Source organism: Somniosus microcephalus, chromosome 5, assembly GCF_052327205.1.
Source record: "Somniosus microcephalus isolate GS21.2 chromosome 5, FLI_Smic_1.0, whole genome shotgun sequence".
Lineage (NCBI taxonomy): Eukaryota > Metazoa > Chordata > Chondrichthyes > Squaliformes > Somniosidae > Somniosus > Somniosus microcephalus.
In genome coordinates, this window is record NC_140991.1 from 28732004 (window position 1) to 28755114 (window position 23111).

General features: G+C 44.3%; 1 protein-coding gene across 1 annotated transcript in view; it reads right to left on the reverse strand.

Annotated features, from left to right (window-relative positions):
• Nucleotides 1-7879: 7879 nt before the first annotated feature.
• The window catches only part of xylb (xylulokinase homolog (H. influenzae)), a 273474-nt gene continuing 258242 nt past the window's right edge, over nucleotides 7880-23111 (reverse strand). The window contains exon 19 of the mRNA XM_085987477.1: nucleotides 7880-9945. Within this exon, the coding sequence (XP_085843603.1) occupies nucleotides 9883-9945 (63 nt within the window). The 3' untranslated portion in view covers nucleotides 7880-9882. The remainder of the gene's footprint in view (nucleotides 9946-23111) is intronic.

Below are 23111 nucleotides of genomic sequence, written 5' to 3' on the forward strand. Positions count from 1 at the left end.
GCTATTCACAATCTACATCAATGATTTGGATGAAGGGACCAAATGTAATATATCCAAGTTTGCTGGGTAGGAATGTAAGTTGTGAGGAGGATGCAAGGAGGCTTCAAGGGGATATAGACAGGTTAAGTGAGTGGGCAAGAACATGACAAATGGAATATAATGTGGAGAAATGAGAGGTTATCCACTTTGGTAGGAAAAATAGAAAAGCAGAGTATTTTTTAAATGGTGAGAGACTGGGAAATATTGGTGTTCAGAGGGACCCGGGTACACGAATCACAAAGTTAATATGCAGGTACAGCAAGTAATTAGGAAAGCAAATGGTATGTTGGCCTTTATTACAAAAGGATTTGAGTATAAGAGTAAAGACGTCTTACTACAATTATAGGGCCTTGGTGAGACTACACCTGGAATATTGTGTACAGTGTACCTAAGGAAGGATACACTTGCCATAGCGGGAGTGCAACAAAGGTTCACCAGACTGATTCCTGGGATAGGGGGATTGTCCTATGAGGAGAGACTGAGTAGACTAGGCCTATATTCTCCAGAGTTTAGAAGAATGAGAGGTGATCTCATTGAAACATACAAAATTCTTACAGGGCTTGACAGGGTAGATGCAGGGAGGATGTTTCCCCTGGCTAGGGAGTCTAGAACCAGGGGTCACAGTCTCAGAATAAGGGGTCGGCCATTTAGGACTGAGATGAGGAGAAATTTCTTCACTCAGAGGGTGGTGAATCTTTGGAATTCTCTACCCCAGAGGGCTGTGGAGGCTCAGTCATTGAGTATATTCAAGACAGAGATCAACAGATTTTTGGATATTAAGGGAATCAAGGGATACGGGGATAGTGCAGGAAAGTGGAGTTGAGGTAGAAGATCAGCCATGATCTTATTGAATGGCGGAGCAGGCTCGAAGGGCCAAATGGCATATTCCTGCTCTTATTTCTTATGTTCTTATGTACTGTGGTTATGTAGGCCAATGTATACACAATAAGATCCCACAAGCAGCAATAAGATAAATGATAAATTAATGTTTTTTTTGTGATGTTAGTTGAAGGATAAATATTGGCCAGAACACCGGGAGAACTCCTCTGTTTCATTTGAATAGTGCCGTGAAATCTTTTACATCGACCTGCAAAGGCAGGCAGGGCCTCTGTTAACCGTGTGTCTGAAACTCAGAAATTCCAACAATGTCGCACTCCCTTTAGGGTTGCCAACTCTGGTTGGACATATTCCTGGAGGTGTCATCACATGACCTCCCACCGACAACCGCACCCCCCTGCCGCCATTGGTCATCCGACATGCCCATCCTCGCGGCACCCCGCCTACCCACAGCCAATCGGAAGGCGAGCTGACTCTTCATTACCCGATTGGGTGATTCTCGACTGTCAGTCAAACAGTTTGATATTTTTAGAACTAGCAAACAAAAGTAGAACTTTTTCTAAAAAAAACACTATTGTTTAATGCCTCTATGATTTTCCTCCTCGGTGCTTGCTCGCAGCAGTGTCCTGGAGATTAGGCTTTAATTCCTGGAGACTCCAGGGCAATCCTGGAAGGTTGGCAACCTTAACAAGCTCAGTAGAGCACTGAAATGTTAGGCTGGATTCCGCCCTCAAACCCCGGGAGTGGGACTCGAGAGCGCTACCCACTGAGCATGCGAAGAGAAAAGACGTTTCAGTTGTAGTCTCTTCAGCAGAATTCCGGTGAATTTTGGTGAAAGGGACCAGCAACCGTTAGCCCATCTTTCATCTTTCCCGAGCTGATCGACTTGCTCCCTTTTGTTATTTTGATCCCTGGCAGCATTAAGTTTGAGGAGGAGCGTTGACAAAGAAAATGGTTTTTTTAAAGCTTTTTTTCCCCCCACAATAAAAGCGGTGTAAGTCTAAGGCCATGTGCCTGTCTGTAGTTTAAGATCCTGTTACCTCAAACTGTATGGGATGTGAAAAAACGCAGTTTCTTTTCACACTGAATGTTTGAGCCTTTGAAGATGGACAATACACATTAAGCTCTTTTCTGACGACGTGTCTTAGGACACACAAAAGGACCGTCCGAATTAATTTCGGTCAACATTATTCCTTTTGATGACAGTCTTAGATCTTGCAGAAAAAAAACTTTTAACGCGTTTCATTTTGTTACTTAAAATTTTTTTATTTCAGCAGCTCTTCGTCTGTCAGCTAGGGAGTGAGGAGAGGTGGGAATCACGGGGGAGCGGGGCAACCACAGGGAATCAGCATTCTACTTAAATCTCTCCCTCAACTTATAAAGAAACAGCAAGGTCCCACAAAACAGCAATGTGATAATGACCAGATCATCAGGTCATTGGTCAGAACACCGGGGAGAACTCCCCCGCTCTTCTTCGAAATAGTGCCGTGGGATCTTTTACAACTACCTGAGAGGGCAGACGGAGCCTCGGTTTGACATCTCATCCGAAAGAGTGCAGTATTCCCTCAGCATAGATACAACACTCTGCATAAACTGTACTGAGTGTTAACCCTATCTTACACACAGAGCCCTGGAGAGGCTGACCTCCCTGATGTCAATCACTGTTCTAGCTATAGTGATCGCAAACACCTGCTTTAAATACTTGCTAATACATAATTGAGTAGTTTTGTTTTAACATGGATTGCTGGCTTCTTCCTTTGTTCCATTTTTTTCCTTCCTTGCTTCCTTCCTTCTCTTTCTCCTTTCCTTCCTTTTATTGTTTTCAGATCTTAAGATGCCAAAAAGCAGTGATGGGGGCTGACTTGATGTGACCTGCATTGGGCAACATTTTTTAGTTAATTTGAAGAACGTCGCAATCGCTTGGCTCTAATTTGGGCTCATGTAAACAGGCTCCTTCTTAAATACACGACCGTGACCTGTGCATTCTCACATAGATATGCAGAAAAACAAAGCACAGACACAAAGCCAGTATCCCACCAAAAAAAAAACCTTCGCTCCTTGGCATCTGTTGTTGGGAATTGGTAGTCACAAAGGTAATTATTTTTAATTGCTTTTTATTTCTGATTTTTATTTTTATACCTGGTAGTCTAGTATGGGCTACCGAAATGTTAGTAGACCAGTGAAGCCCTCCAACTTTTGGTAGCCCATCTGATTTTGAAGAGTTTGGGAAGGGGGCATCTTGGCCGCGATTTTGCAAATGGATGCGGCTTGGGAGCGGGTCAGCTGGTTTCCAGGTTCCAGTCCCGCCCCCAGCTGCATCGGCCAACGGACGTGACTTTATGTCGATTGGCCTTGTTAAGCCCACCCTGTGGGCTTGCCAACCAATTAAGAAGCCAGTCAGATGACGTCATTTGATGACGCGTCATCTACCAGTTTTCTTAAAGGGACCACGCACATTTTTTCTTTGACAGCTCATTTCTCAGTGTTTGACAGCATTGAGGTGCTGCAAACACTGACAATGACTGTTCACAGGTGAGTTCTTGCACCCAGGCTCTCCAGTGACTCCCTCCTTAGGCTAGAACAGACGGCAGCTGCAGGTGAGGTTACAGAAGCGATCTGTCACTGGTGGGAGAGTTTCTCCCAATGAGGTGGGACTAGACAGCCAATTCAAAACTTGTTACCTACAGAAAAGTGTAAATGAATTAAAAATGATTTCCCCAACATTTCCTTGCCTCTGAAACTCACCAGTGCACCATTGGATCCTTCACACCACTTCTGCAGCTGTCATCAATGCAGAAACATTACAGCAGACTCACAACACGCCACACTTACCTGGCGTGGTGCCTGGATGTCGGGGAACCCGAGGCAGAAGCGGCAAAATTGAAAAAGAGCCTGTTAACAAGTATCAAGTACCTGTTAACAACCAGGTAAGTGGTTATAATCCTCTTCCCGCTGCTAGGTGTCGGGTCCTTGCGCAAATCGGGGACCCAATACTTCGGCAGATTGATTGGAGGCGGGTTGAGAGTGGGTTTCCTGCCCGCTGTCAATCTTTGTCATTTTGACAGTGGTCCCGCCTCCACTCCCACACTCAGGACTGGCAAAATTCCGGCTGAACCCCCACAGTTCTAATAATCTGGGGTGACTAATAGAGGTCTTTAAAATTATGAAGGGGTTTGATAGGGTAGCGACGATGTTTCCACTTGTGGGGGAGACCAAAACTAGGGGCCATAAATATAAGATAGTCACCAATAAATCGAATAGGGAATTCAGGAGAAACTTCTTTACCCAGAGAGTAGTGAGAATGTGAAACTTGTTACCACAGGGAGTAGTTGAGACGAATGGCATAGATGCATTTAAGGGGAAGCTAGATAAGCACATGAGGGAGAAAGGAATAGAAAGATATGCTGATAGGGTGAGATGAAGTAGGGTGGGAGGAGGCTCGTGTGGAGCACCAGCATAGACCAGCTGGGCCAAATTGGCATGTTTCTGTGCTGTAAATACTATGTAACCTAATGGGAGTCATCTGATTTCTAGTTGCATTAAATCTAGAGTATTCACAAAGAGGTCATCTGGTGTCTTGCTTTGTGTATGAGGATGAAGGGAGGGAATGAAGAGATTCCCTGCTCTCTGGTATCTGATTTGTACCTATCCAGTACCAATAATTGGGATTTAATAATAAGGAGGCTGTATCCCTCTTTAAAGGCGAGGCATGCTTCTCAAAATAACTTAAAAGCTATTGTAGCACATGAATGACTTCATCCTTTCAAGAATACTTGTCTAGCTCAGCTCACTGACCTATAAAAGTGTGTGACCTTTCAGCTTATCTACATTGATGGGTAGGGTGAACATTCAGTGCGTTCCCTGGCATCTGTGCTTATCTGGTGGTCACATCAGTGGGATGTATCCTTATTCCCCAGTGGGCCAATATGATGGGCTCTAATCCCCAATGGGGATCCACATTCTACGAAAGTATTCCGAAGATGGATGTTGAATTCGAAAGTGGCAAATCATGGAATGTACCAGCCACTGGAGCACACAGATTCCGGCAGATTCTATTCTGTAACCGAGCCCCTGCAGCTAAGTGCGGCCACTTGCCATTTTGCTTTAATTACCCCTTTAAAGCACGACAATCACATTCTGCCTATCCTGAAATGGATATTTATTACTGACAATGGGAAGGTGGCATTTACAGCAAGCTCCACTGTAGATAAATATTAATCAAAATGAACGTTATTGTAAAGTTTAAGGCTAAGTCCACCCTGCCCATTACTGCAGATAAGCTGAAAGGTCACATACATTTATAGGTCAGTGAGATGCGCTGTACAAGTACTTCTGAAAGGATTAAGTCATTCATGTGCTACAGTAGCTTTAAGTTATTTTGACAAGTATGCATAGGCTTTAAAGAGGACGACAGTCTCTTTATTTTTAAATGAATGCTGAAAAAACTCTGACACTGGCAGTCAAAACTGCTCCACAATATATTCACCAGAGTCCTAAGGTATCACCCAAGTTGGCAGTATCCATGTGTGAACCCAGGAAACAAGCTTTGCCAGGCTCTTCATCCATACACAGCATCACAACCAATTCCAATCCTGACACACACAGCACACACATTTCAGAAAGAGCCACTTGACAGCAATCAGAGGCAGAAACCCTGGACAATTTTTTTTCATCCCCCTGTACCATACGGGTGCTGTGGCTAATTGTAACACTCTTGCTACCCTTCAGGCTGAGATCAGCTATCTCAGAACAGAGAATCAAACTCAGGATTATGCAACTGAATAGATCATAGGTAGTGCAATTGCCCCATTGAACCATCCAGTGACAAGGATTCCCATAGTGTCATCTACAGAGACCCCGAATCATAGCCAAACTAAAAAAAAAAAATCTTTTAAATTTATTAATTCACGGGATGTGGGCGTCGCTGCCAAGGCCAGCATTTCTTGCCCATCCCTAGTTGCCCTCGAGTAGGTGGTGGTGAGCTGCCTTCTTGAACCGCTGCAGTCCTTGTGGTGAAGGTACTCCCACAGTGCTGTTAGGGAGGGAGTTCCAGGGTTTTGACCCAGCAACGATGAAGGTATGGCGATATACATCCATGTCTGGATGGTGCAACTTGGAAGGGAACTTGGAGGTGGTGATGTTCCCATGCGCCTGCTGCCCCTTGTCCTTCTAGGTGGTGGAGGTCATGGGTTTGGGAGGTTCTGTCGAAGAAGTCTTGAGAAGTTGCTGCAGTGCATCTTGTAGATGGTAGACACACAAAAAGGCTCAAGAAAAATATAGGGGGGAAAATTGGGTTGCTTTGTGCCTCATTAGCGCCCCAAGGGGGCGCAAAGCAACTAGCGCCCGGGCGCGGAGCTGCCAACGTCTCCCGCAAAATTCAACGGGAGGTCAGCAGCAGCCGGTAGCACCCCACGGCGCTGCGCCTCTGGCGATCACATCATCGCCATGCGAAGCGCCCCGGCTGCAAACTTGGCTCGCGCCCCCTGACCTACTGCCGGACGATCTGTCTGACAGGGTCAGTGGCATTTTTGTAGTCAGGGTGACTGTGGCGGAGCCACCAAAGGACTCAGATCATTTGTATATAATTCCTTTAACAACATGTTAGCTACAGCCTGAGTCTGTATCTTTATTTATGCTGTTTAACTGTAGAGCGTGGTTACTTTAACAGCGCGGCTAAAACGTGATGACGTCACGCCGTTCATCACGTGATTCCCCACTGGCGGGAAAACGTGATGACATCAGCCACGGGACTGCCGGGGCAGTCCTCGTGGAGCCTCCGAAGAGAGCAGACCTACATTCGATGTTATCCTGCAGTTTCTTGTTAAAACCTGTTTGTTTCATTAAAGTTTGTTTTGTTTGATCGCCTGAGTAGAACTCAGTCTTTTAGTTAGGAACCCACGTTCCTACACGACGATAATTAAAGGGCAGGTGCCGGGCGGCCTTTTTTTTGGGCACCTGCCCCCTCTGCCGCGGGGTGCCGGCTGCGATCCGTCAGCCCCGCACTCCTCTTGAGTGCCGGACTCTTTTGCCGGCACCCCGCTCCCAGGTGGTCCAGCAGGGCCCCGGTTCGCGTGGCGCTAGGCCTCTCCCTTTTAATCAGGGGAGGCCTGCAGTACCGCGGCGTTACGTGCCGGCGCGCGTAGCGCTGGTGCACGTAGCACCGCAATATTCCATGGGAGCACCCCAAGAGGAAGGGGGAGCGCTTCCAGTAGCGCCCCGCCTCTTGCTTGGGGCACTACCATTGAATTTCGGGCACGGAGGCACAAATATTTTCAGGGAGCTAAAAGTAGCGCCCTGGCGAAGTTAACACCCCAAAGGGGGCATGAGCCAATTTTCCCCCATAGGCGTTTGAGCAGGACGAGAAAGGAGTCACCCAATCCTTGATGAGCACAAAAATTCATCCAATCCTTGATGAGCACAAAAATTCATCCAATCCTTGATGAGCACAAAAATTCATCCAATCCTTGATGAGCACAAAAATTCATCCAATCCTTGATGAGCATAAAAATTCACGAACAAAATGTTTTAAAAAAATGAATCACCCCTTCCAAAGGTGGTTAGGAAACCCATTTGTGTCTGCTATGAAGACAAATGCCCTGGCCACTTACCATCACTGTGTAGGTTAGGTTACAAAGAGAAAAAAGAGCAATGTTGTTTGTGCAGCGTACAGCAGAGAATGTCTTGTTGAATAAGGTACAGAGATTTCCACCACAATAGAGGGTGTAGGTTTGCAATTATGTAAATGAATTTTATCGGAACTTGAACTGTAACCTAACCAGCACAATTTCAAGCGTATTTTGGGCACAATTTCCGACTGTGCCCAAAGCAGAAACTCTAACCCTAATCTCAGGCTGCAGCCGCTACATATCTCGGTAAAATATGGAATAATCCGATTCTTAGTTAGTTCTGGTTTACTATATTGATGAATTAGTAGAAAACAGAATAATTACAATGTTACATATACTGAGTAAGAAATTATTAAGAGCATTGTAGATGTGAAAAGTAGTATGTGGCAAATCTTTATTTGTTTATAAACATGACATTACAATTGTTAAAACACCATTGCATCTGTTGTGCTTGATGTCCTTGCGATGAAATTATGTCCAGCGATTCTCTCTGCTTCCTAAACATACTAAGGTCTAAAACACTTTCTTCGTGAAGACAGTGTGTCTTTAGTTTTCAGCACATTTTGGAATGCAGTTTAAATGTGAATTAAAATATTGTAGATTTTCTTAAAAATGTATGAATTATAAATTAATGACATTGTTTTAAAAAAAAATTACTTATAAATCATAAATAGTAAATTAATTACATTTTTATATTCTGCTGTGTTGAGTGGAAAAAGTGAAGCCATCACATCTCCTCTGATCATGAATGGAATTCACTTATCTCCTCTATTGATAAAGAGGCTCATTTTCTCTTCTATACCAAATAGTTTTCCTCTCAATAACTTTTAAACTTTCTATAAAACTCACATCCATTCAAGATTTGAACACTGCTCCCAATTTAAGGAGATTCTCCAAACACTTCTTTCAAATTCCTAAAGGAATCACTTACCAGACAATTACTAGCATTACACAGAATATACAGCACAGAAACAGGCCATTCGGCCCAATACGCTCAATGAGTGATTCCTGGCACTGACCTGTGTGTTAATTAGTTACACCAGTCCTAACTATATGTAACAGTTGGATTTCTTTACTGTTTAACATAACATCCTAACACCATTACTTCTACACTTGGTACAGGAAAATACAGGGAAATTATCAAGAAAATACAGGGAAAAATACACAATTTACAGAAAATGTCCGTATGATCTGAGAATACAGATGTTGGATTCTCTATTTACTATAATGAAACACTATCCTGTCAATCAAATTGTTATATATAAGTGACCTGGACTTGGGTGTAGGGAGTACAATTTCAAAGATGATTAAAAACTTGGCAACATAGTAAATAGTGAGCAGGATAGAAGCAGACTTCAGGAGGACGTAGACAGACTGGTGAAATGGGCAGACACACGGCAGATGCCATTTAATGCAGATAAGTGTGATGTGCTGCACTTTGGGAGAAACAACATGGAGAGGCGGTATAATCTAAATGGTGCTATTTTGAGGGGCATGCAAGAGCAGAGGGACCCGAGGGTGCATAGTCACAAATCTTTGAAGGTGGCAGAGCAAGTTGATATCTGTGGTTAAGGAAGTGTATGGGATTCTTGGCTTCAATGTTCTCTGTAATATTTTTGGGGGTCACGTGGCCCATTCAAAGTACTGCGCATGTGTGTTTTTTCTATTTAAAAGCCAGCAAACCGACTGCGCTGGACTCCTGGAGCGCTGAGCGTCTGCGCAGCTTAAAGGGAACATTGCTTGGTTTTGTAAATAGGTACATTGAATACAAAAACAAGGACGTCATGCTAAACCTTTACAAATCTCTGCTTCGGCCTCAGCTGGAGTACTGTGTCTAATTCTGGGCACCGCACTTTAGGAAGGATATCAAAGCCCTGGAGAGGGTTCAGAGGAGGTTTACCAGGATGATACTAGGCATGAGGGAGTTCAGTTATGTGAAGGGATTGGAGAAGCTGGGATTGTTCTCCTTAGAGCAGAGACGGTTAAGGGGAGATCTAATAGAGGTATTCAAAATCATTAGGGGTTTTGATAGAGCAAGTAGGGAGAAACTGTTTCCTCTGGCAAGTGGGTCAGTAACGAGAGGTCATAGATTTAAAATAATTGACAAAAGCATTAGAGGGGAAATGAGAAATTTATTCACACAGAGGGTTGTTAAGATCTGGAACGCACTACCTGCAAAGGTGGTGGAATCAGATTCCATAGAAATATTTAAAAGGCAATTGGACATGTATTTGAAGAGGACTACTTTGCAGGGTTATGGTGAAAAAGCCGGGTTGTGGACAGTTCTTTCAAAGAGCCGGCACAGGCACGACAGGCCGAATGGCCTCTTTCTGTGCTGTAAGATTCTATGATTCATACAGATAGATCAGTTCTTCATTGTTCAGCAGCTGTTCCGCACCAACTTTTCTAGCTCCATATACCGTGCCAGAATTGGTCCATACACCTAGAAGAGAAACAATTGAGGGGGAAAAATGGAAAAATGTGTGTCTGATCCTGTACACTTTTCACATCACTTGCCCTGTCAATGAAAACATGCATATTAGATGTCACACAGGAACTCAATCAAAACAAGATAGTGCCACTACTTATTTGCTGCCAGGTGCCAGACTCTTCACTCTATAAAGCCCAAGTTTATCCAAGACTGGAATATGGTCAGTGCACCCTGTGCTGAAATCAAAGCTCACTGCAAAGTCTGCTGCTCTAACTTATCCTTTTCCAGGATATCCTTACCCACCTTCTACAATTTGCTGGCCTAGGTATTCGATTAAGCCTGAAAAGAGGCGGTGCCACTGTGGGCCACGGTTAACGGCCGCCTGCAAAAAGAGTGCAGGCAGCACCGGTATTTTGGTGCTGCCTGCTGATTTAAATGAGTGGACTGCAGGATCTCTTGTGCAACGCGCTCTTTCTGGCGGTCACAGCAGCAGGATGCTGAAGGTCACGTCTAAAGGATCAGTGCGGCGTTCTCGGGCAATGTGCTGTTTGGGATCATTTGGTGACGGCTCCTGGGTTTTGCTGGGTCAGGAGGTATCGAGTCCGCTGATGGCCCTTGTAGGGGATGGAGCATTGTCCGTTGTGGCACTCTGGGAGGCAGTTGTTTGTCCACGGCTCCCCTCTTACTTTCTCGGACATTTGTCTGGGTCTTGTGTGTGGTCCACAAATGGGTATCAGGCTGCCTGGTACTCCCACCTTTGCTGGCAGCCATAGGTTCACAGATGTTTCACCCAGATGTTTGCTGTGTGGAGGTTTGTGCTGCACCATGGTGCGGGAGGGGGAGGGGGAAGGGGGATGCATCGTCTTGCAGATCGCAGTGACAGTGCACTAGCCTGCATATCACATAGGGGATTCACTCCCTGGTGAGTGGGTCTTAAAGTACATGTTCAGATCTGGACTGTGACTGTAAACACCACATAAAGACTGTGGCATAAATGTCGTTAAACCGTTGCATGAGAAATGAACTGAAATAAATTTTACAAAGAGGGAAACATGAACCTATTGGCCACCAGTTTACTGGTGTAAGTCGTGCAGAAGAGCACAATTACATTTTTTACAACAGACTTTTGAAGAACTCTTGATGAGAATATGTTGTTAAATTTCCTTAATTCTTGTCCATTTAAACTCGAAAACCCAATGTATAAAATTTAAGGAAATGCAGCTTTTATTTTTTTGAGATTCTTACAACTGTAGTGCAGTATAGTTTATTTTAAAAGTATTTACGCCTGTAATGTTTGACTGACCAGGGGGGAGATTTGATGCATCTCATTGGAAGCAGTTTTCGCTCCAATTACATAGTCGGAGCTCTCCATAGTTACCAGTTATCTCAGCAGCTGTTTACTGTACAGCTTATAGCTCACCGCCACTTTCTCCCGGCTCCACGTGCTGGCAATGGCTGCACGCACGCCGTGCTTTGGAGAGGGCAGTAAGAGGAATTGACCCAATTCCAGTCCTCTGTCATCTTTTCAAATCTACCCCTTTTTGAAATCCAGAACTAGCATTACATTTTCGGCAACCTTGGTTTGGCTGATGAAGGTGAATCTAATAATAAAACCTGTCTTGCAATCCAGACACTGTTCACGTACTCACAATGCTCCGCACGCTAGGATTCAGTCTCTGCTATGCTCTCTTTACAATTTCTGGAGCAAACATTGTGTACCCATTTGGACTTACAGTTACTTATACTTGTACCTTAAATAGTTTCAGTGACCTGTTGCATACAGAACTTTGACAGGTTTTAATGTCATGCCTCAAGCACTAGCATACATCAGAAATTAGTTGCAAAAATGCATTTCAACTGCATCGCTGAGCATCCATTAACTTTAAGGTATTTATTAACCGGCAGCTGTATGAGTGTCGCAGTACAGAATGTTGGTGGGTATCCAATAGACTTGTAAGTACCGATTTTACAAGGCCCCATGCCACTGGCACAGGTTCAGACACAGCTGGCGAAAGTTCCAAAGTCATGGACCTGACCTCCTGTGACAAATTCATGGGGCGTCTGATTTTGGAATGAAAAATGAAGGCCACATTACCAGTATGTGCAGTGTCATTAAAATAAGCAAAAGCCCATTCTTTAATGTTGCAGCCCAAATTTTACAACTTCAGGTGAGACTCCGCCAACAGCATAAGCCTCACCCAGAAAAACTGGGTTGCATTGGAAGGAATGTCTCGGAGCTCATCTGCTCAAGCAGGAGTATTAAAGGGAGAGGGCAAGTTGAATTTTTTTTGTTGGTATTTTTAGGCATCCTTAGCTGCATTTAGGTTCATCGGTTGGCTTTGCTGGGAAGACCCCCAGTTTTGCACCTTTAGGGTTTCCCCCTCCACCACTACACTTGTTCATTATTCATTCATCCTACTGACTTTGACATGGCACCTTACAAAAAGGTAAGGGGAGGCATCCCTTTAGGGGGGGGGTTCATATACATTCTGGCCACACCCACTGTGCTACCCCAGGACCTGCATGTTCGAGTTCTTTCTTTGCCACCTCCGCTTCACAAGACAGGCTGCCACAGAATTGTGCCATTTCCCGGCCAATAATCTACACACAGTATCTGAATCAGAGGCAGCTGCTCCTATAAAAAGAAAGACTGGCATTCATACAATGCCTTTCACGACCTCAGGACGTCCCAAAGCGCTTTACAGCCAATGAAGTACTTCTGAAGTGTAGTCACTGTTGTGATGTAGGATACACGGCAACCAATTTGTATAGAAGTGAAGGTTACCACAGCATGGAGCTTTCATGTTACCACATCCTTCCGAGGAACCCAGGAGGTATCGGCAACATCAGGCGGTCTCCAGTGCACACATGTCCCAGGGAAATTCCAACAGCTATGTTTGCAGGGAGTAACACCATCATCACTTTTCATTTGAACACGATGCACAGCTTGCCCTGAATGGGATTCACCTGAATGCAAAGAGCCACACATGGTACCCACATGGATATCTATATAGCAATCCCATGGCCTTCATGAAGTGAAAGGGTTTGCACAATTAATGTTTGGTGATATCTCACCACTAGAATGGTACTAGGGATGTGGGACTTCAGTTACGTGGAGAGACTAGAGAAGCTGGGGTTGTGTGCAGTGCTTTAAATGATACCTCCCAGATCAGTAGAAGTTACCAATTTACTTTTCGGATTTCCAGCATCCACAGTATTTTTCTATCGTACTTTTTAATCAACCTGATCTGCATGTACAAATTAGGTGTAATTAGCTTGTTTTGTTAATACAAAAGGAAAAACTGCTGGAAATCTGAAATTTAGGTTTGTGCCATGGTTGAAGGACCCAAAAGATATATGAGGAAAATGGAGATGTGCAGTTACATTCATCTTCCCTCTAATAGCAATATACTTCTTCATTTGCAGCCAGGTACAAGACAGCTGAGTGACTGAATTGGCTTGGCCGGTGACCTCCCTCCATGCTCCATGGTACCTGTGTTTCTACTAGAGGCTAAGCATCACGGCCAAATAGAACTACCCTCTTTCGATGCACCTCCTGCAGCAGGAATTCCAACTCTTCAGCGTCAAGGCAAGCAGTATTGACTACATGTCCCTATGATGTACATAAACAATGACGCAACTTTTTTGCCACAATCCCAACTTCCCTTTTTATGACAAACTGCAGCCCTTTAAGAGTTGTTCCATTGCTGGATTTTGCAATCCCTAGCCAACTGTGAGATAAAAGCCAAATCTCTGGGCAAGCTTCTTTTGTGCCTATAGCCTGTTCAAAATAGGGGCTGGGCTTATATAACAAAACACAGCGCTGCCCACACCATGGGAGTGCATAAGCACGATATTTTGAATATCATAAAATTATGGCTATAAACTCAAGTAGTTCCTACCACAATATAATTGCACCACCCGGTTCCATAGCAGTTTCCTGCAGATATGTTCACATATATTCAAGAAGGAGTTAGATATATTTCTTAAGGCTAAGGGGATCAAGGGATATGGGGAGAAAGCGGGACAGGGTACTGAATTTGGATGATCAGCCATGATCGCATTGAATGGCGGAGCAGGCTTGAGGGGCCGAATGGCCTACTCCTGCTCCTATCTTCTATGTTTCTATGTTTCAATATTAAATTGCTGAGCTGGGGTGTGGGTTTCTATGTAGAGTCTGTAAATGATGGGTCTAATTTTGTTTCAGTTTTATTTTTCCAATCAACTACAAGCTGAAGTCACCAATATTCAGTCGGAAGAACCCCCTGGTAAGCTACACTGATTGACACAGTAATGACATGATGATGCAACATTAGTTGGAAAAGCAATTTTTTTTTAACAAAACCCTCATACCCCATATAAATTACACAGCTTGTCTATTCCAAACCTGTGCAATCAAGAAGTAGACTAATTGATGAAATATCACATCAAGAATCAGCCCAGATTTGCATGAAATAAAGTTTCATTAGTCAGCAGAAGTCACAAGCCAAATTAGCAAGAAAAAGTCGTGCCCCATTTATCAGTGTCTGATCCTCAGTGACACATATTCTCACTGTACAACCTGTAGGAAAACGAATGATTAGTGTGCGAGGCTGTCAGAGTCTGATGAGTGATTTATTCCCTTGCTAGCAAATCTGCAAGAAGGTTTAAGATTAATCTGTTGAAATATATGATACATAGACTCCTTTTTTTTCATCATGTCCAATAACTGGAATAGGTATTAATGAAAGATTTAACAAAACCTATGGGAAATATGAAATTGCTCTGAACCTATTGCCTGGAAGGTGCTGCCGGCATTACAATGAGCCGCTGCACTGGCCTGCAGTCATTTCAGGAGTGTGGAGCAGTGCGCTTTAACCTGTTGTTATCACACATTGCAAAATTACTGGCAGGAAGAAGTGGTTTGTTGCCGCTATGTGTCGATTTCATGGATTAGCCTTACTGGAATTGTTAGCGTTGGCAGAACTGATCTTTATTTTGGATTGCATTTTTCAGATGAGATGTTAAACTGAGGCCCCGTCTGCTCTCTCAGGTGGATGTAAAAGATCCCATGGCACTACGAAGAGGTGCAGGGGAGTTCTCCCCGGTGTCCCGGCCAATATTTATCCCTCATTCAACATCACTAAAACAGATTATCTGGTCATTGTCACCTTGCTGTTTGTGGGAGCTTGCTGTGCGCAAATTGGCTGCCGCTTTTCCTATATTACAACAGTGACTGCACTCCAAAAAGTACTTCATTGGCTGTAAAGCGCATTGGGATGAAATGCAAGTCTTCCTTTTTGCACTGCAAACACATCAGCATAGTGGTTATGTTACTGGACTAGTAGCCAGAGACCTGAATTAATGATCCAGAGACATGAGTTCAAATCCCACCACAGGCAGGTGGGAAATTCAATTAATTAAATTAATTTTGAATTAAAAACTAGTATCAGTAATGATGACCATGAAACTACCGGATTGTCGTAAAAATCCATCTGGTTCATTAAGGTTAAATTACGAGGAGAGAATACATAAACAAGGGCTCGCTAATGTCCTTTAGGGAAGGAAATCTGCCGTCCTTACTCGGTCTGGCCTATATGTGACTCCAGACCCACAGTAATGTGGTTGTCACAGAATCACAGAAACCCCACAGTGCAGATAGAGGCCATTTCGGCCCATCGAGCCTGCACCGACACATATCCCACCCGATCCCCGTAACCCCTACACCAACACATATCCCACCCTATCCTTGTAACCCCACGTATTTAATCCCCCTAACACTAAGGGTCAATTTATCATAGCCAATCAACCTAACCCGCACATCTTTGGACTGTGGGAGGAAACCGGAGCACCCGGAGAAAACCCACGCAAACACGGGGAGAATGTGCAAACTCCACACAGGCAGTCACCCGAGGCCAGATTCGAACCCGGGTCTCTGGCGCTGTGAGGCAACAGTGCTAACCACTATGCCACCGTGCTGCTGCCTCTTAACTGCCCTCTGTGGTTCAAGGCCGTGGCTCGCCACCACCTTCTCAAGGGCAATTAGGGATGGGCATTGAATGCCGGCCTTGCCAGCAACGCCCACATCCCATGAACATTTATTGTCAATTCCTAATTGCCCTGCCATTTATTTTTCGCAACAGAGCGGCTTGCTAGGCTACTTCGGCAGACGTTAAGAGTCAACTACATTGTGCGGGACTTGAATTGTGTGTAGGTTAGACCGGGTAGAGGTGGAAGATTCCCTTCTGTGAAGGATATTAGCGAACAAGTTGGGTTTTTACAATCATTGGTAAATTGTATGGTCATTTTTTTTCTGGTGCTGGTCCACAAATTACCAGAAGCCTTACTAAGTAGCTTTCGCATAAAGGAGACATCCTAAATCCATAGCAAGCCAGAAGGGTGAAAATGAGAACAAAGAATGAGCTGCAGAAGCAACAATGTGGCAAAGAAACCTAGCGAGCTTGGCACTAATCCCAGATACCTGCTAATAAGCAATAGAGTTGTCCATTCAATCAACCTGCAATCCAGGTATGCAAAGTAACCGCACCGATCCACCTTCTACACTTTCCTGAGTAAGTCCTTCAACATCATCTATTCCCATTTTTTTGCAGGGCTCCAGCTTTATTCTCACAAATGACAAATACACAACAAAATGTACAAATCAAGTTCAGTGCATTTATTCCAATCATTGTGCCTTGTGTCAGTGTGTTTTACCATGGTGCTTTACCTTTGTGCTCGTGGTTTGTTTGCAGCATGTGACACATAGTCTACTACCACTATGTGACTGTACTGGAAATACTAAATGTACTGGATGACTGCAGGATTCTACTGCATCCTGATAGGATTGTGCGAGCACAAAAGCTCCATTTGGTGTGCACTCCAATGACCCTCCATCTAAGTCAGTTATGGCCGGTGGTGTCCAGGCTACATATCACTGCTGTCACTTGCAAAGACATTCTTGATGACCCAAATATAGCAGCAGCTGCCTGAACAGTGACTACCAGACACATGCTCCCGCTGCTGGGTACTCCCTTCATCAATGACCTTCCCGCTGTCATAAGGTCAGAAATGGGGTTATTCGCTGATGAATGCAGTGTTCAGCTCCATTTGCAATTAATCCATGCCCAAATGCAGAAGACCTGCACAACATCCAGGCTTGGGCTGGTATGGTAAGTAACATTCACACCATACATGTGTCGGGCAATGACCATCTCCAACAAGAGAGAGTCTAACCACCTCCCCTTGATATTCAATGGCATTACCATCGCTGAGTCCCCCACCATCAGCATCCTGTGGGTCACCATTGACCAGAAACTCAACTGGGCCAGGCACATAAATGCCTTGGCGACTAGAGCAGGTCAGAGGCTGGGTATTCTGTAGTGAGTGACTCCCCAAAGCCTCTCTAGTACCTACAAGTCACAATTCACAAGTGTGGTGGAATACTCCCCACGAGTGTGGTGGAATACTCCCCACGAGTGTGGTGGAATACTCCCCACGAGTGTGGTGGAATACGCCCCACGAGTGTGGTGGAATACTCCCCACGAGTGTGGTGGAATACTCCCCACGAGTGTGATGAAATACTCCCCACGAGTGTGGTGGAATACGCCCCACGAGTGTGGTGGAATACGCCCCACGAGTGTGGTGGAATACGCCCCACGAGTGTGGTGGAATACTCCCCACGAGTGTGATGAAATACGCCCCACGAGTGTGGTGGAATACGCCCCACGAGTGTGGTGAAATACGCCCCACGAGTGTGGTGGAATACTCCCCACGAGTGTGATGAAATACGCCCCACGAGTGTGGTGGAATACGCCCCACGAGTGTGGTGGAATACTCCCCACGAGTGTGGTGGAATACGCCCCACGAGTGTGGTGGAATACGCCCCACGAGTGTGGTGGAATACGCCCCACGAGTGTGGTGGAATACGCCCCACGAGTGTGGTGGAATACGCCCCACGAGTGTGGTGGAATACGCCCCACGAGTGTGGTGGAATACGCCCCACGAGTGTGGTGGAATACGCCCCACGAGTGTGGTGGAATACTCCCCACGAGTGTGGTGGAATACTCCCCACGAGTGTGGTGGAATACTTTCCATGAGTGTGGATATGCGCAATATGCACAAGAAGCCCAACACTATCCAGGAAAAAGCAGTTCACTTGATTAACACCCCATCCACCATCTTAAACATCCACTCCCTCCACCACCGGCGTACCATTGGCCGCTGTGTACTATCTACAGGATGCGGCAGCAAGTTGCCAAGGCTGCATCTCCCAAACCCATGACCTCCACCACCTAGAAGGACAAGGGCAGCAGGTCCATGGGAACACCATCAGCTCCATGTTCTCCTCCAAGTCACACACCATCCTGGCTTGGACATACATCGCCATTCCTTCATCATTGCTGGGTCAAAATCCTGGAACTCCCTACCTAACAGCCTTGTGGGAGAACCTTCACCACATGGACTGCAGCAGTTCAAGAAGAAGGTTCACCACCACCTTCTCAAGGGCAACTAAGGATAGGCAGTAAAATGCTGGCCTTGCCAGCAGCGCCCATGTCCTGAGAATGAATGCATAAAACAAATGTCCACTGCTCTGTTTGAGAGCAGAATTTTGGGCAGAAAGATAATGACATCTCAATATAAGGAAGAAACAGAAACTGTCACAATCTAATGTAAAGTTTACCTTAATGGTTAACTGCTAAATTGAAATTGTCTCTCAGCAGTTGCATGGTACCTGGTATTCACTGAAAGTTGGCTGGTTACTGATCAAGGACAATTATGTGGTAATTATTTTTTTTAAAGATAATCAGCTTTGCTATTAAGCCAGCAAATGTCATCCAAAAGGTTCTTGTCACTTCAAATTAAGTCAGCCTTGTACTCCTGTAGCTCCAGCCCTGTCGCTGCTCATGCACCTCATGGAGCCCCATCTTTCATGTATTGCCACAGGACCTAGCTGTTCACTCCGTTTTACACAACTCATGTCCTCAAACAACCTCAAATTACGTTTCCTCTACTATAGGCAATCGACTTAAAGTTGTCTTTTAACCCTTCACCACAGGAGTCCAGCGCATAACGGGCAACAAACTGGGACTGTGAGGAACAGTGGCTCTGTAACAGAAGGGCCACTGGATCACCACAATCCTGTCATCATTCACATCCTCCACAGTCAACAGGCACCTGTGTTTGCATTTTAACTGACGCAAGACAATAACTACCGTCTGTTTCTTTGAATGGAGCAAACCTTGATTCGGAGTGTTTATTTTTTTTCCCTTTAGCCCAGAAATTAAATGAATTAATTAAAGAGAGAAAAAACATGACCAAACCGGATACATAACCAGCAGTTCTCACCTGCCAAATTACATAGAGCTTACTTTTTAATCAACCTCATCTACATGTACAAACTAGGTGTAATTAGCTTGTTTTGTTAATACAAAAGGAAAAACTGCTGGAAATCTGAAATATAAAACAATACTGGAAAACATAGCATGTCTGTCAGCATCAGAGCGAAAAACAAGTTAAGGATCAGCTGTGGCTCAGTGGGTGGCACTCTTGCCTCTGAGTCAGAAGGTTGTGGGTTCAAGGCCCCACTCCAGAGACCTGAGCACATAATCCAGGCTGACACTCCAGTGCAGTGCTGAGGGAGCGCTGCACTGTCAAAGGTACCACCTTTCGGATGAGATGATAAACCGAGGCCCTGTCTGCTCTCTCAGGTGGACATAAAAGATCCCACGCCACTATTTTGAAGACTAGCAGGGGAGTTCTCCTCGGTGTTCTGGCCAATAGTTATCCCTCAACCACTAAAAGCAGTTTATCTGGTCATTATTTCATTGCTGTTTGTGGGAGCTTGCTGTGCACAAACTGACTGCCACGTTTCCCACATTACAACAGTGACTACACTTCAATAATACTTCATTGGCTGTAAAGCACCTTGGGACGTCATGAGACTGTGAAAGACGCTATATAAATGCAAGTCTTTCTTTTTTTAATAGACCCTGCACCAGAACTGAAAGATAAGCAGGCCCCTTAATAAGATGAACAAAAATTGAGAAATATGTGCCCCAACCACAAAATGTTGATGGTGTGATTTGCCTACCAACTGCTTGGAAGAAAAGCAGGAAGCTGGTAGATGATTTTTTTAAATGCACTTCCGTGAGGCAATGATTAAACATTGAAAGAACAGAAAGAGCGTGAAAATAGCTGAGGTGATGGAAAGGCCGGCAAAGGGCCAACAGAAATGGGGAAAAAAGCAAGAACATGGAGGAAATAAAAAAAAAAACACATGGAGAAGGTCTGAAATGAAAACAGAAAATAATACAAACATCGGTGGAGGGGGCAAGAAAGAGGCATTTAAGGAGATGGTTAGTAGTGGAGGATCGAAGCCAGTTCTAGTGAAGGGTCTACACCTGAAATGTTTACTGGCATTAATGAACCTGCTGTGCATTTTAGTATTTTATGCTTGAAGGTTTTTTTCCCCCATTGAATAAGCATTCTGGAGTTCATAAAGATACAGCTTGTGTTCATGAAAAATAGGGAGAACGGCTATTTTGTAACTGGTCAAATTTGCCTGAAATTGACACAATCATTTTGTTCTCCTTTAAACACACAAAACTATTTTAGTAAAGGATTTCTGGAAGGAGCGATATCCTAGTTTATCTATGTCCAGACTTTTCAAAGCGGTCTCGTCACAGTAAGTTCATTCACTAACTGGCCAGGTGGCAACACTGAAAATTCTGCTAGACAGCATTTTAGCTCATCATTGATGGTAAGACACCTAATCAGAAATGAGTTGTAATTATTCAAATCTATCACCTCAACAAGTGAGAATGAGGCACATTACCTATGCTAATGTATGGTAATTAACTTGCCCAAAGCAGCCTTGATGCCTTGACTGCATTTACAGCGTGGCAATAAGTCAGTGTAAAAATGACCAATGATCGGGATATCACACCCAGGGGCTTAATTTCTTCTGGTGAAATACATTGATTAACGTGCTTGTGTAAAATTTGTTTGTGTGTTATTTTAACAAAGTCGTTAAGCCAATTAAAATAAACAGGGCAGCTTAAACGTTGTGTTAAAGGAACAAAGGAATTTTATGCAAATGCTGTAACTGTTGCACTACCAGAGAAAATTAAACCCCGGAGTGTTTAGTTACAGGAGAAGTCTATTTTCTAATTAATTAATTTGCATGTGTTAATTAGGCATAATTGCCATACTTCGCTAATATGTTGTCTACTGTGCAATAGATGTACCCTCAAAGCTTCAGAAACAAAGGACACATAGTGGTTGAGTTACAATAGCAAAGCAACTAGAGCAGGTTAGCTAAATTGGGAGTTCTTTGCGTGGCAGACTGAAGCTCAATGCCCCATCTTGCTCAGTTCCCAACCTGTGCTGCTCTGAGCAGAGACGAACAGGCTAATGGAAGTGAAAAGGCAGTTTGAGGTGTTCCTATAGCAAAATACTGCAGATGTTGGAAATCCGAAATAACAACAGAAAATGCTGGAAAAACTTGCTGAGTTTTTCCAGCATTTTCTGTTGTTATTGAGGTGTTCCTGTTGGGTCAATACCAAAGAGCTACCAAAGAGACAGCGGCAGAGCGTGAAAACAGACAGTGTGCCCTACCTTCTCAGAGGCAGGAGTGCAGGGACTAGCAGGATCTGAACATAAATGATAGGGAATAAAAAGGTGCATGCCTTTTGTTGGAGGATACGTACCTTCAGAGATCAGCGCTGGATCTTTCGCTCTTTACAACATATATAAATGACTTGGAAGTAGAGGCAGGAACAAAACTCCCCAAGTTTGCATATGATAGCGAACTCAGAAGGACTGCAAACAATACGGCACAGGTTATTAAAATTCAAAAGGGGCTTGGTTAGGCTGGGCAGACACTATTTAATGTGGACTAGTGCAACATCGAGAGATTGGGAAAGGATATCTAACTGTGCCAATAAAAGGCAAATTCTATTATTTTACAGGACACACACACAGGGTGGATTTGTGAGGGGGTGGGTAGTGTAGCAGTAAAGAATGTAAATAGGATCTGGGGCTGTACTGCCAGGGAAATAGAGTACACATTTCAAAATGATTCTGAGGTTGTACTGAGTGCAGTTCGAAGCCCATCTGGAGTACTGTGTACAATTCTGCTCACCTTATTAGGGGAAGGCATCCAGGCATTGGAGAGGGTGTGATGAAGGGCAATTAAATTCATAGCTGGGATTGGGTACCTGAATCTTTAGGAGAGGTTGCAGAAGCTGAGAATGTTTACAGGAAATGCTGGAAATACTCAGCAGGTCACCTGCTGAGTATTTCCAGCATTTTCTGTTTTTATTTCAGATTTCCAGCAGCTGCAGTATTTTGCTTTTGTATTTACACTAGAGAAGGGAAGGCTCAAGGCATGAAAAAAAAGAAAGACTTGCATCTATATAGCGTCTTTCACGTCTCAAGACGCTTTACAGCCAATTAAGTACTTTTGGAGTGTAGTCACCATTGTGATGTGGGAAACGCAGCAGCCAATTTGCGCACAGCAAGCTCCCACAAACAGCAATGTGATAATGACCAGATAATCTGTTTTTGTCATGTTGATTGAGTGATGAATATTGGCCAGAACACCAGGGATCTTATAGAAGCATTCAAGATCCTAAAGAGTATAGATGAGATAAACATCAATATGTTTAACATAGTCATAGATACTGCAAATTTAGAGGAGGGAGGGTAAAAAGGCATTTTAGATTTAACTACTTTATGCAGAGATTAATGATTGTATGGAACAGACTGCCAAGGGAGGCAGTGGGGGCTGACTATGTCAGCAAGTTGAAGGCAGAGTTGGATAAGTACCTGGAGAAAAATCTGACAGAAGGATATGAGAGGTGTGGGATATAATTTTTTTTAGACTGGAACTGATCAGGTGGACAGCAATGATCTTTTCTGGTCCTGTGAATTTCTATGTTCTTAGCCTCTCTGCTCCCAGTGCAAATACCCCAGTATCTCAAGTCTCTCTTGATAACTATAGCTTCCCATCCCTGACATCATCCTAGTGAATCTATAGAAACATAGAAGATAGGAGCAGGAGTAGGCCATTTGGCCCCTCGAGCCTGCTCCGCCATTCAATGCGATCATGGCTGATCATCCAAGTTCAGTACCCGGTCCCTGCTTTCTCCCCATACCCCTTGATTCCTTTAGCCTTAAGAAATATATCCAACTCCTTC